A 12,503-nucleotide genomic window follows, 5' to 3' on the forward strand; every position below is an offset into this window, starting at 1 on the left:
CTATCATTCACTCATGGATGGATTGACCTGTTTTTCCCAAGAAGATTGGAATGGTCAAATGAAAAGTTTTTTCTTGCTTTTATTGCAAAGAGAGAAATACCATTTTCTCCTAGAAGCTGGTAGTGGAAAAAAATCATTTGACTAGTTTTCTGACAAAGCCTTGCTTTGGTTTTTAATATATACTCCCAGAACCCAATAGGACAATCTCCCTGAAGTGGGCCAGGTCATACTCCTACTGTTCATCATCCCCAATTTTACTGTAGAAAATGGGCTTCAAGGGGCTGGATGCTGGCTCAGTGGTTAAGTGTGACTACTGCCCGTGATGAGGACCCAAGTATATGCAGGGTCTATGGTGGGTGGCTCACAAATGCTTGCAGCTTCAGTTCCAGGCATCTGAAGGCCTCTTCTGGTCTTCATGGGCACCAGTGCATAGGACACACACACACACACACACACACACACACACACTCATACAATATCCCCATGGCCACCCCCACATATACCCTCCACATATACTCACACATATGCACACACACATATTTGAAAAAAAAAAGCAAGAAAAAAGGTGACTTCAGGATAAAATTGGGGAGGGGAGATGTATTTATTTTTTTTATCTGCTGTGGGGATTTGAGACAAAGAGCCTCTTCTGTACCAGTCACTATTGGAGAATTCTGTGTTTACTTATCTCTATTTCTCCCTCCATTAAATCTTAAGACTCGCAGCTACCTAGCTTCATGAAACAGATGTAGTCTCATTATAGCCATAAAGATAGAGTTGTAAATATGCAGAAAGGTTTGGTAGCGGTGCATGATCGCACATGCTTGTGAATCCAGCACTTTGGTGGCCAAGGCAGAAGGATTGTAAGTTTGAGATCATTCTTATTACAATGTAGAAACTATTTCTAAAAATATATAAACTTCTCAAGCTAAGAAAGTACGTAAATAGATTCGAATCCAGAACCTATACATTTAACCCATAGATGGTAGAGTCTTGTAGACTTTTAGAGAGGTAGACCTACAGCTAGACAGCTGATGGAGGAAGAGAAACAAAGGTCTTAAAACTAGAGGTGTGTGTGTGTGTGTGTGTGTGTGTGTGTGTGTGTGTGGTATGTGTATCTATCAAAAACAAACAAGCAAACAAGAAAACAAAGAAAAAAACAACAAAAACTCGAGAGTCAAAGAAGAGCCAGATAAATGAGAGGCCACATGTGCTGTAGATGACAGATTCACAAGGTCAGGGGCTAGAGCTTGTTGGAGCTCACATTGTGTGTCTGGTATAGCCCATAGATAGCTGTAGGATCTAACGTTTGACCTGATGAGTTTAGGTCTTATTTTGCTCTCCTCTTTCTTTGCTATCCTCCCATTCTTCTGTTTTGGAACATGAATGTTTACTTTGTGCTAGTTGTATGTTGGATGAGTCTTTTTGACTCTTTAACAGAGCCCACAGTTAAGAGGCTGCCTGAGGTTTTAAAAGATATCTTGAATTCTGAAATTTTGAACAGTGTTTCGACTGTGGAGAGCATGGGGTTTAAAAATTGACCAGATCTGTTTTGTTTTATTAGATAGCAATGAAAGTTTAGGATACGGGAGTGTTGTGGGTTGAATCTGAAGCCCTCAATGTTTCAGGTTTAAATGCTGCTTCTTCAACAGGCAATGTCATTTGGGGCTGTGGAACATCCAGGAGTTGTTGCTGAATCTTAGGTATGTTCTCATAGCAACACAAAAGTATTTAATGTAACTTTGCTCTCTGTACATTTGCTGGAGACCATCTGACCTGGACAGCCTCTGAGTGTAACTAAGGGAGGCCACTTCCTTAACAACTAGTGTCCAGAAGATAATCTTTTAAGAGCCTATAACTTGGCAGCTTCAATGGTTTCTTTGGTCGTTTTTGCCAGCTGTCATTCAAAAGTACTATTGACCTATCCCTGTTCAGTGGTAGCTCTGGACTCATCACCCAACTACCCTTTCATTGCTGAAATCAGGACTCATGGGTGGTGGTCCAGAAAGTTAACTTTGAGACACCAGTGGTTAGGAATGGGCTGAGCTCTGTTGCTATGAGTGGTAATCACTATGGCCCTCTGAAACGGGTGAATGAGAGAAGCCTGGAGAACAGCTACAGAGATGTTTCCAGAGGCCAGCTTATCTCTATTTTTCTTCTGTTGTGAAAATGTTGAGGTCATGAACCACTGGCAGATAAGCAAGTGTAAGATAGAGTAAGTGTTTACTGGTTATTGAATGAGTGCAAGAAAGTTTAATCTGATGTGCAGGAGCAGATGAGAGGAATTTGCTTTTCCTTTTGAAAAACTTAAGAGAGTGAGAAGAAAGAGAGATGGGAGAACTGAACCAAGCATGACGACAGAGGCCTGGGATGAAGGGGACCATGCAAAACCCTGGATTGGGAGGTGCTACCCGTGTATGGCTTTAGTAAGACAAACGACTTCATTAATACAGTTACTTTTTGTGTTACTTTAGTAGTCATCCATTTTCTGCCCCTGGTTGCTAAACGTTTTATCCCAGGGGAAGATGTAAGCAACGTTTTCCCCTTCTCCTAAGGTTCCAACAATTAACCAATTGAGGCATGATTCTGCAAGACTTCACACTGGGGAATCAAAGAGTTTATTTGACTTCCTTTCAGAACACTGGTGAAGGGTACCTACAGGGTGTGGGTGCTCTTTCCCTCAACAGGCCACACCTGAAAGCCTTTACCCATCAGGGATGAGGGCCCCCTCTGGCTGCAGAGATGGAGCTCCACTCCCCCTAGTGTTCTTTGCAAATATACTCTAGCCCCTCCTGGAGGCCATGTGCAATTAAGGAAGAATTGTGAACAACAGGTGGTAGGCATCACCTGGATGCTCAGGAGAGAGGATCTTTATTTCTCCATGGAAGTGGGGAGTGTATATAGTCAACTAGCCCAGCTAGGACAATCCTTTTTTAAGTGGATAAAGCTGAATTTCCCAAGATTGTAGTTGGTTTGTTCAGAGGATAGTCATGTAAATTTACCTCTTTGTCTAAATTGTCAGTAAAAACCTAACTATGAGGCATGAATGCTCTGCGCAAGTGGTATGTGTATAAGTTTATGTGGTTATGTAAGCAAATGAGTGTATATTTGCAAGTATGTGGCTGTATGTGTGTGTATTTGAGTGTGAGAGATGTAGTGTGCACGCATAAGAATATGTGTGAGAGAGTATGTGCACCAGTATAAACACATGTGTTGGTTATTGTCAGTTGTCAACTTGACAGAATTTAGAATCACCTGGGAGATGGGCCTCTGGACTTGTACATGGGGTTTTTTAAAATTATGTTAATTAGGTGGGAAGAAATACCTACTGTGGGTGGCACCATCCCTTAGGCAGAGTATACGGGATGCTATAAGAATAAAGAAAGCAAGTTGAGGACCAGCATTTATACATTCATTGGTCTCTTCTGACTGTGAACATGTGTTTAGATGCTTTAAGTTTCTGCTGCTCTGACTTTACCACCATGATGAGCTGTGACCCAGAGCTTTGGCCTAAATAAACTTTCTGTCTTAAGTTGCTTTTGACAGAAAATTTTATCACAGCAAGAAAAAAGAACTAAAGACAGCAAACATTCAGGGCTATGAGTGTGAGGTATAGACATGTGTGTATATGGATGCAAGTTCTTCTGATTATTTGTTGAGCTGGGCTGAATTTTGGGATCTAGGGCATGACAGAAGCAGGTACACAGCTGTGAGTATGAGCAGAATCCTATCCAGAGACCAGAGTGGACGAAGCTTTCACCAATTTCAACCCTTTCTGAGGCCAGAGAGGGCGGAAGTGAACTTCTGATCATAAGACTGTTTATTCATAAAACACAAAGGAAAAGAGATGAGAGTAGGCAGAGTGGAGTCCAAACACAAAAAGGGACCAAGTTATCTGTACCCTCATCTTCAATAGAGTCTTGTAAAATCAAGACTTTGGACCTTGCCCTCACATGATCCTTAAACTCTTCTCAGTTTAAGAATCCATGTGTAGATAGAGCTTATTTTATTACTTTTTATGAGATCCAGTTGCCTGCACAAGAGACACAATAATGTGTTATTATGAAGTTCAGTTGAAACTGTACTTGGAAAATGGGCACATCAAACTGTAAAACACTAAAAATGTTTGTTCTTGAGAGTCTCATGATGTCAGTGCCATCAGAAGGGCCAGTGTGTTATGAAGAGAATGAATGAAACTATTGTTCTTAAACAGAAACAGACTGACTTTGAGTCCTGATCGCTCTCTATAAAAGGCAAAGACAGGTTCATTGAGTTTACTTGGAAAGTTTGATACCCACCAAGTAATGGTGACCCGATCTTCCAGGTGGGTGGATAGAAATGTGTGGCTGCTTTGCAATCAATAATTCAAATAGGCACATTGTGTCATCCTTCAGGGCACCATGCTCCCTGGTAACTCATCAATAAAATATTGGGTACACTTGGAGCCCACAGCTAATCTGAGATCTGCATTCTCTCTGGCTGACACAGGCTCCAAAGCAACAGAAATTTCTTCAGTCTGGAATTAAAATTCAGGCAAGGGATTGAGCTTCAATACCTTGCTCTTGCTATATACAGAAGGGCAGGTTCTAGCCCTGGACTGGGTCAGCACCAACTGTAGCCCTGGGAAAATTCTCTTTTTCCACTTCATCCCGGAAGCAGCCCAGACCTTGGACTGAGGGTCGATTATCTAAGGGTCAAGTGAAACTTTTGAAGCCTTTTCATTGAATTCACAACTTTTACCTTATTAATATTTTGTGACTAAAGTAACTCTGACTTAGTTTTTTAAAAAAAGTGTGCAAATCAGATAAGTAAAAGAAAGACTTAGGTAGGAGAAGATTCCAGACTTGCCATTTCAGTAGAGACACCACCATTCCCTGATGGCAGTAAGCCGGGTCTCCCTGGAGTGCAGCTCAGGGCCAAGCTGAGAAACTCGCATTAAGAGTGCATTCCCTGTTATCCTCGCTGCAGCTCTGTGTGGTTCTGTCGGTTCACAGGTTTGCACCCTCTAGTCCAAAAATCAAAGTACTCTCTGCTGAAGACTTTTATATGTTAATTTTGGATCAAAACATGATCAGAATAGAGCTGAGTGAACTTAAGAGTTTCTTTATATAACACTTGGGCATGCTTATTCATGTCTGGCTGTTTTGAATAGGGTTAGTTACTCTTCTAGTTTCCTACCTGTCGGTGTGATAGAATACTCTGACCCGAAAGCAACTTAGGGGAGGAAAGGGTTTATTTCAGTTACAGGTTAGAATCCACCATTGGAGAAAGTCAGGGAAGGAGCTTGAGAAAGACCCACTTGCTGTACATGCACTGTGATCTCTGACCAGGAAACTCACAGAGAAGGACATATAGCAGAAACCATAGAGGACATTTGCTCTGTGACTCAATCATAGGTTTGTGTTTAGATACTGTTCTTATACAGCCTAGAAGCATTTGCCCAGGGAATGGTGCCGCCCATAATGATCTGGCCCACCTACATCAATTAACAAGACCTCCCCAACACAACACAAACGCGCCTACACCTGATTTGGGCAATCCCTGAATCGAGACTCCTTTCCTAGTTGACAGAGCTAAAGAGGAAAACGGCCACAGTGCTGTGTCTGACTCTTTGGTGTAGTTATGATCTCCCTAACATCTAAAAGCATCAGAATGATAAATCATTACTGTTTTCTTTGTGTTCCTAGGTGTGCAGGGTTTATGCCACATGGCTGACGTCACACTGGGAGTGATAGAGACAAGATTCAGATTGTGGAGTGGCCTCTTGACACAGTTCATTCCTTCTCTATGTCCCCTTACATCACAGAACACAAACAGTATCTCTCCATGGGGGAGATGAAAGGGTGGAGCTTTCTGGGTCTCCTGTGTGTGGGGGGGCACGATACTCAGAGGGTTGAATGATGGATCCCAGGTCAGATGTATACTTGGTGGGATTCTTGGAACTTAGCCCCTTGCTACTGTGTTTGATGGGATCCTGACTCACTGTGTCAAGACCATGTTCTGGATAAAGTCTCTCAGCGACAACAAATCAATCTTTTATTGTGCTTTAGTTGCTACACGGAATGGTCATTAGTTAAAGCATGGGGTGTTTATTGACTCATGGTTCTGAAGCTGTTTTTCTTGCTAACTAGGTGAATTCTGGCACGTTTCAGCTTTCATATCTGTATTCCTTGCTGTCTGTGTTCATGAGAGAAGAGAATGTGATGCAGTTGCCCCAGGGAACTAGCTTCTCACTCCAACCATTGGCTTTCTAATTGTTCCTCCAAGAATGTACCCTAGGGAGTTTGCACTTGCTGGCCCTTTTCTTCATATCACTTTTCTCCCTGTTCTTTTCACTTTCACATTATTAAGGGTTAATCTTTGGCATCATATCCTCAAAATTATATTCCTGGTAACTCAGATCTCTGGCCTCCAGTAACTTAAACCATTCTCTCTCTCTCTCTCTCTCTCTCTCTCTCTCTCTCTCTCTCTCTCTCTCTCTGTCTGTCTTTCTCTCTCTCCCTCTCTCTCTCTCTGCATCTGTCTGTCTGTCTGTGTCTGAGTTTATGCCATGTGTGTACAAATGCCATTGGAGGCCAGAAGAAGGCATTGTATACCCCTGGAACTGGATTACAGACAGTTGTGAGCTACCTGACATGGTGCTGGGAACCAGACATAGGTCCTCTGGAAGAGCAGTAAGTTCTTTTAACCTTCTTTCCAGCCCCCACATCTAATCTCTTTATTGCTTCTATCTCTGTCTGAAAGTAGATTACATATTGCTTTAATAATGTCTGTTGTCCACAAGCAGTATATTATTAGCTCCACAAGAAAAACCCTTTCGCCAGGATTTATCTGGGTCATGACACAGATTAGGCTCAATGCAGGATGCTCCTCTATATCAGCTGAATGAACGTACAGGGGTTATGAGGTCCTTATGTCAGAATTTGACATAATACTTGGTTTGGTATAAGGTTAGTTTAAAAGAAAATGCCAGAAGTTACTAAGCACCCAATAACATCAAGGTTCTATTTACACATGCTCTTTTCTAATGTATGTAGGAACTCCTCTAAGTCAGACTTTTGGCCTCATAGATCTTGTGTATAGGAAGTGATCAATAGGGTGGTGAATGAGGAAAACCTCAACTTGTGCACTTGATCTTGGATACTCAAAGACCAATGAAACCATCCTTGTTCTAAAAAAAATTAAACCTTTTTATTAGTATATTTATTTTATATATAAAAGAAATACAAAAAAAAAACGAGAAAGAAACACAAAGAAAATGCTTTTATGGCAAATCGGATTTGTCAGTGCCTTCAGCTTGTGCTCCAGGCTCTGGCCCACTTGGCGTTAGCAAAGTCCGCCGGTTGTAATGGCTCTTGATGATGCCCGAATTGCTGTTCTCGTTGAGAAGTTGCTTCTGCCTTTGCCTGTTGAGAGACTGGACAAGGCCAAGGACAACCGCAGCCAGAGAGTATTGCCCGGGAAGTCTCCTTGGGGGTAAGATGAATGGGTTGGGTTGGACTCGTCCCAGGAGAAAGTATGTTTTGATTTTCCCTTCTTGTTCACTGATGCCCTTCACATATATCTCCCCACGGTAGTCAAAGGCAAAGCCCTGGTCCTTCAGGATAAGGTAGGTCTCCTCAGGAACTTGGATCCGGCCACTTACTCCCGTGCTGTCCATTCGGCTTGCCAAGTTCACAGTTTTCCCCCAAATGTCATACTGTGGTTTCTTAGCTCCAATTACACCTGCCACCACTGAGCCATGGCTGATGCCTACAAAGGAACCCAAAAGAGCAAGAAATAAGGTAGAGGATGGGGAGTTAGGTGTGATTGGCATTGTGTGTAGTCTCTTGGGGGAGCAGCATAGTCCAGTTCACTATGTCAGTCACTTACAAGCCAAGTCATCTGGATCAGTTATTTAACTCATGTGGACCTCATTCTACCCATCCATGGACTGTGACTCTGAGTAAGACACCAGGAATTTCTCAGCCTCAGCTCCCTAATGTGCAGGCTAGAAGCTACATGATCAATTCTGATACCTGTGACTTCTTAGACATCATAAGAGTCAAATGACACAATGTCTCTCAAGGTTTTTAAAGAGCTAGTCATCATTGACATTCCTGTGCATTCTACTGTGTGTGTGTGTGCATGTGTGTGTGTTATGTATAGTGTGTAGTGTCTGAATGTATGTATACCTGTGTTGGGTATAATGTACAGGGTATAGTGTCTATGTGTTGAGTATAGTGGATAATGTGTAGTGTATGGTATTTATATATATCCGGCCACTTACTCCCGTGCTGTCCATTCGGCATATATATACATATATATATATATATGTATATATATGAATATGTAGTATAATATGTATATATATATACATATATATATATATATATATAGGAATATGTAGTATAATATATCCTGTGTAGTATATAACTGCATACGTATAGTGTACTGTGTAGTATATAGTATATATGTGTGCATGTCAAGTATAGTATGTAGTGTCTGCGTGCACATGTGTTTTGGTTTTGCTTTAGCCTAGAATGATCTTACTCAGAATCTATAATATTAATCTTTTCAGTTTCCTCAAGTCTCAGGTCTGAAGGTCTTTCCTAACTGATAAACTTAACAATACAAGAAGGACCTCGGGTCTCCTATTTCTACATACTGATAGATTTTGCTTTCAATACCTGATAATATTATATTACCTGCTTTTTAAATTGTTTTACGTCTCCCCAGTAGGAGTCAAGCCTATGTCTTCTTATCCATCCTGCCAGCATCACACATATAAGATGCCTAGTCACTGTTTATAGAACTATGAAATCCTTGCTTAAAGGACAAATATGCACAGTACACATTTAGAGGAAGTCTGTCATTTCTAGAAGAGCCATTAAGTTTTCCTGAAGAAGTAAGCTTTGAAATTATCACCAAATCCACTTCTAAATAAAGTACAGCAGTCTAATATATCCCACCAAAGGGTTAGTCCTGATCTCACCAATGTCTTTAGAATTTACTTAGGCTATTTCTCTCTTCAGGGCTAATACCCTCTTTTGATTCTTGGTTCAATGATTTCAATGATTTCAGAAAGAACTCGAGGTTGACAGGAGATGTGGTATCAAGCCTTCAACATCCCAGCCATAGGCTCAAAACCATAACTATAAATCCTTATTTCAAAGAACAAAAGCATGTGCTATTCCTCTGATCTGAGGAATAGATATTGGTATTTCTTAACGTCCCTCTCTTTTCTTGCAAGCTGTTAAGGGAGAGCCTAATGAAGTAAAATGGCCTGTCAGCCACAGGACGTCTACAGCATAAAGACAACAGCAAAAGTTATTTAAAACCATTGCCCAGTAGCCAGGGTGCCAATCATCTCAGAGTCAGGCTCCCTGAGTGGCTGCTGGCTTCACTGTTTGGCAGTGAAATGTGATCTTAGGCTATTTGACTCCTCTCTTTTAGGACCATGTTATTTTATCTATAAAATGCAAATGTGAGCTAGGGCAGAGGCTTTAGGGCTGGATGTCTGGAGGAGCCTGAAAGCCCAAAGCAGATGAAGGAGGAATGAACACATCACACAAACACGGAGGATTTATTCAACTGCTGTGATTACCATGGAGCTACTTTGCTCAATCAAGGAGTTTCTGTCCTTGCAACGGAACGAGACTGCATAGTTGAGAAACTGCTACTTTCTGCCTGTATCTGGCTCAGTACAGTATGTGAAAGCCTTGGAGGCAGGAACCTGCGGTATTCTGAGGCATTATTGAGAAGAAGCAGAGAGCAATTCATTGACCACCAGCTTCCAGCAACAAGAAAAAGTCAGAATAATGTGATTCTTGGGCCATTGGCTGCCAGCCTAAGCATGCCTTTGCATAGGTGACAAGGGAGCTAGGCAGACATGTTGGAGGAGAGGCCAGCCTAGTGTTTGCTTTGCACTTCTGCATAGGTCAGGATCCTCCTACCTTGCTGCCAGCATCTTGGATGAGGAAGTCCAGGAAGGCCTGAGTTGACTCTGTGCCTGTCCTTGTCAGGGTCACACAGAACCTCATGTATTTTGTAAGAAAAAAAGCTTTCCTGGACTGACGCCCATGAGCTGATAGAACAAAGACACTTGGCCCAGTGAGGCCTCCACCTCTAGCTGCAACTCACCGATTCGGAGTTCAAAATTGTTGAATGAATGCTTGTTGATCTCTTGTATGCTTTCAGTCAGAGCAAGAGAGAAGTCAGCCAGGGCACACAAATGTCCCCATTTATCTTCACATTGCTGGAGAAAACATGAGAGAAGGGTGCATCCAACATTACACACAGGTGATGTCTTCAGCAGAGGTTTTATGGTTTGGCCCCCTACTGCACAGTCCTTAGAAGATGATAAGCATGCAAGTGAACCCTTCACACTCAAGCCATTAGGTGTACATCACAGGAGATTCAATTAATACTACAGGATGTGGGTGTCATCATGTCTTCCTTTACATCCATATTTATAAAGGAAGTTTGCCACATTATGAGTCCCTGAGTATCCTCACAGGTGTGCATGATTTTATATAAATGCCCATCTGTACACATTCCTATCCTTGTGCATGTAGGTTTCCTGGTCCAAAGGATGTTTCTGTTTCCTCTAAAATGCTCACAGCATCTGATTAAGGTATGTTCTGTATATGCTTATGAACCCTTGGAGGGAGGTACAGAGTAAGCCTCTTTACTCTGTTTCAAAGTCTGTAATGTAAAGTGAAGCTTGGGGGCTGTGGCTACCTCTTCCCCATTGAATGAAATTGTCTGTGACATAGAATTTGGGAGCCTACAGAGGTTGGTAGTTCCATTAAAGGCTAGGAGTTAGGTATTTCTGGTCTTTCAGACCATATGATCTTTGTTGTAACTCTTCAGTGTTGTCATTTTGGTTTTAAATGAGCAAAAGATAAAATAGAACTAAATGGGAGTACTTGTGTACAATAAAACTTTATTTACAAACATGGGTAGTGGGGCAGATGTGGCCTGGAACTACTTGTTTTCTAACTCCTGCTATTGAGGGTCACACTTGTACACCAACATGTGGGTTTCATCTCACATAGCTATGCTTAGAGCATTTTCCTTTGGTTAAGTCCAGTGATGACTTAGTGAGGATTCCATCTTCCCTAGTCACTTTGACTCAAACTCATCTAACCTCTGTTGAATATTTATAAGGGTACAGGCTTTATATGGGGAACATGAACGTTATCTCAGATAATTCACCCATTAGCCCTGAAAGGCAGATGTTAGTATCCCCATTAACACAGTCCAACGTTTTACAGAGCCACCAGCACCCTCCTCGCCCACCACCACTACCGCCACCACCACCACTACCACCACCACTACCACCACCACCACTACCACCACCACCACCACCACCACCACCAGACCACCCCAGTTCTTTCCCCGCTGCCACCACCACCACCACCACCACTGCCACCACTGCCGCTACCATCACTAGCACCCACCATGGAACAGTTTTCAAGGGTTAAAATAAAAACAAGAGTAAGAAAATGGACTAGTATTGGGAGTTTTGGGGGGCACCCACAGCTAAATCACAGTCAAGGTATTTTGTGGCACAGATTTTGTTTGAGATTCAGACTGAAGCAACTTATCCATCAAACCTCTTTTTTTTTGGTCAAGGGTGAATGTACATCCTGGAACCAGGATAGCCCAGTGTAGAGCCCCCTGTCATGGGAAATATTTTAAAAGAACCTGCCAACTCTCCATGCTCCTGTTTCTCTCAAACCTGCCAATCCCTTGCAGGGCTGGGCTGCACGCCTGCACTCCTGCTGCTGGTAACTCTCTCCAGCTAGCCCCTGCAGCATCTGGCTGAGCTGCTAGTTCACTCTCTGCCATCAGCGCTCCCACATTCCAGTAACCAAGTAAAGCAAAACTCTTGAACCTTATAATTAATCAGTCAGATTTATGTATCAATAAATTCTCAATTTACAAGAAGCCAATACAATAATTTCAGTACCAATTGATAATGATAAAAGCTTTATCCAAATTATTCTAACCTTATGATAACTACCTTATCATAACTACCTGTGACTGGTCAAAGCCATTTTGATTCACATCTGCCTCCATTCTTCTTCCCTCTTCTTTCTCCTGATATGCTGTCTTTGCAACTTTTAGTGCTGCCTCTCCTTTCCCTGTCCAATCACAGGCCTCCTGCTGCCCTAATGTAATTGGACAGGGACAATCCTGCAACAGCTCCCTCCCATTGTTCTTCAAGCCTTCCTCAGCATGTGACAAGAATCAGCCCAATGCACATTTGTGGCCAAGTCCAAGGACCTTCCTTACCTGTTTCTCTGGGGACAGTCCTGAGACAGCCATGTATGTACTACCAATGGTCTTAATCTTCTCAATGTCCTGAAACCGGTCCTCCCCGAGCAGCTGCAATGGATCCGGGTCATGAAGTTAGACCTTGTGTTTATACGGCTACTGTGTTGGGCTCTGAAAGTGTGTTCTGCCCCCATGCACTATGGAGAAAGATCTAACTAAAACGGTTGAGCATCCTTAATTTG

At 42.3% G+C, this 12,503-nt stretch overlaps 1 protein-coding gene across 3 annotated transcripts in view; it reads right to left on the reverse strand.

The window, feature by feature from the left end:
- Positions 1 to 7,163: 7,163 nt before the first annotated feature.
- The window catches only part of Adcy8 (adenylate cyclase 8), a 223,262-nt gene continuing 217,922 nt past the window's right edge, over positions 7,164 to 12,503 (reverse strand). For all 3 annotated transcript variants that reach the window (NM_001331075.1, NM_001291903.1, NM_009623.2), the window contains 3 exons: positions 12,280 to 12,372; positions 10,120 to 10,234; positions 7,164 to 7,749 (listed from right to left, as the gene is read on the reverse strand). In NM_001331075.1, coding sequence (NP_001318004.1) covers positions 7,262 to 7,749; positions 10,120 to 10,234; positions 12,280 to 12,372 — 696 coding nt within the window. In that variant the 3' untranslated portion in view covers positions 7,164 to 7,261. The remainder of the gene's footprint in view (positions 7,750 to 10,119; positions 10,235 to 12,279; positions 12,373 to 12,503) is intronic.

The sequence above is a fragment of the Mus musculus genome, chromosome 15 (genome assembly GCF_000001635.26).
Source record: "Mus musculus strain C57BL/6J chromosome 15, GRCm38.p6 C57BL/6J".
NCBI lineage: Eukaryota > Metazoa > Chordata > Mammalia > Rodentia > Muridae > Mus > Mus musculus.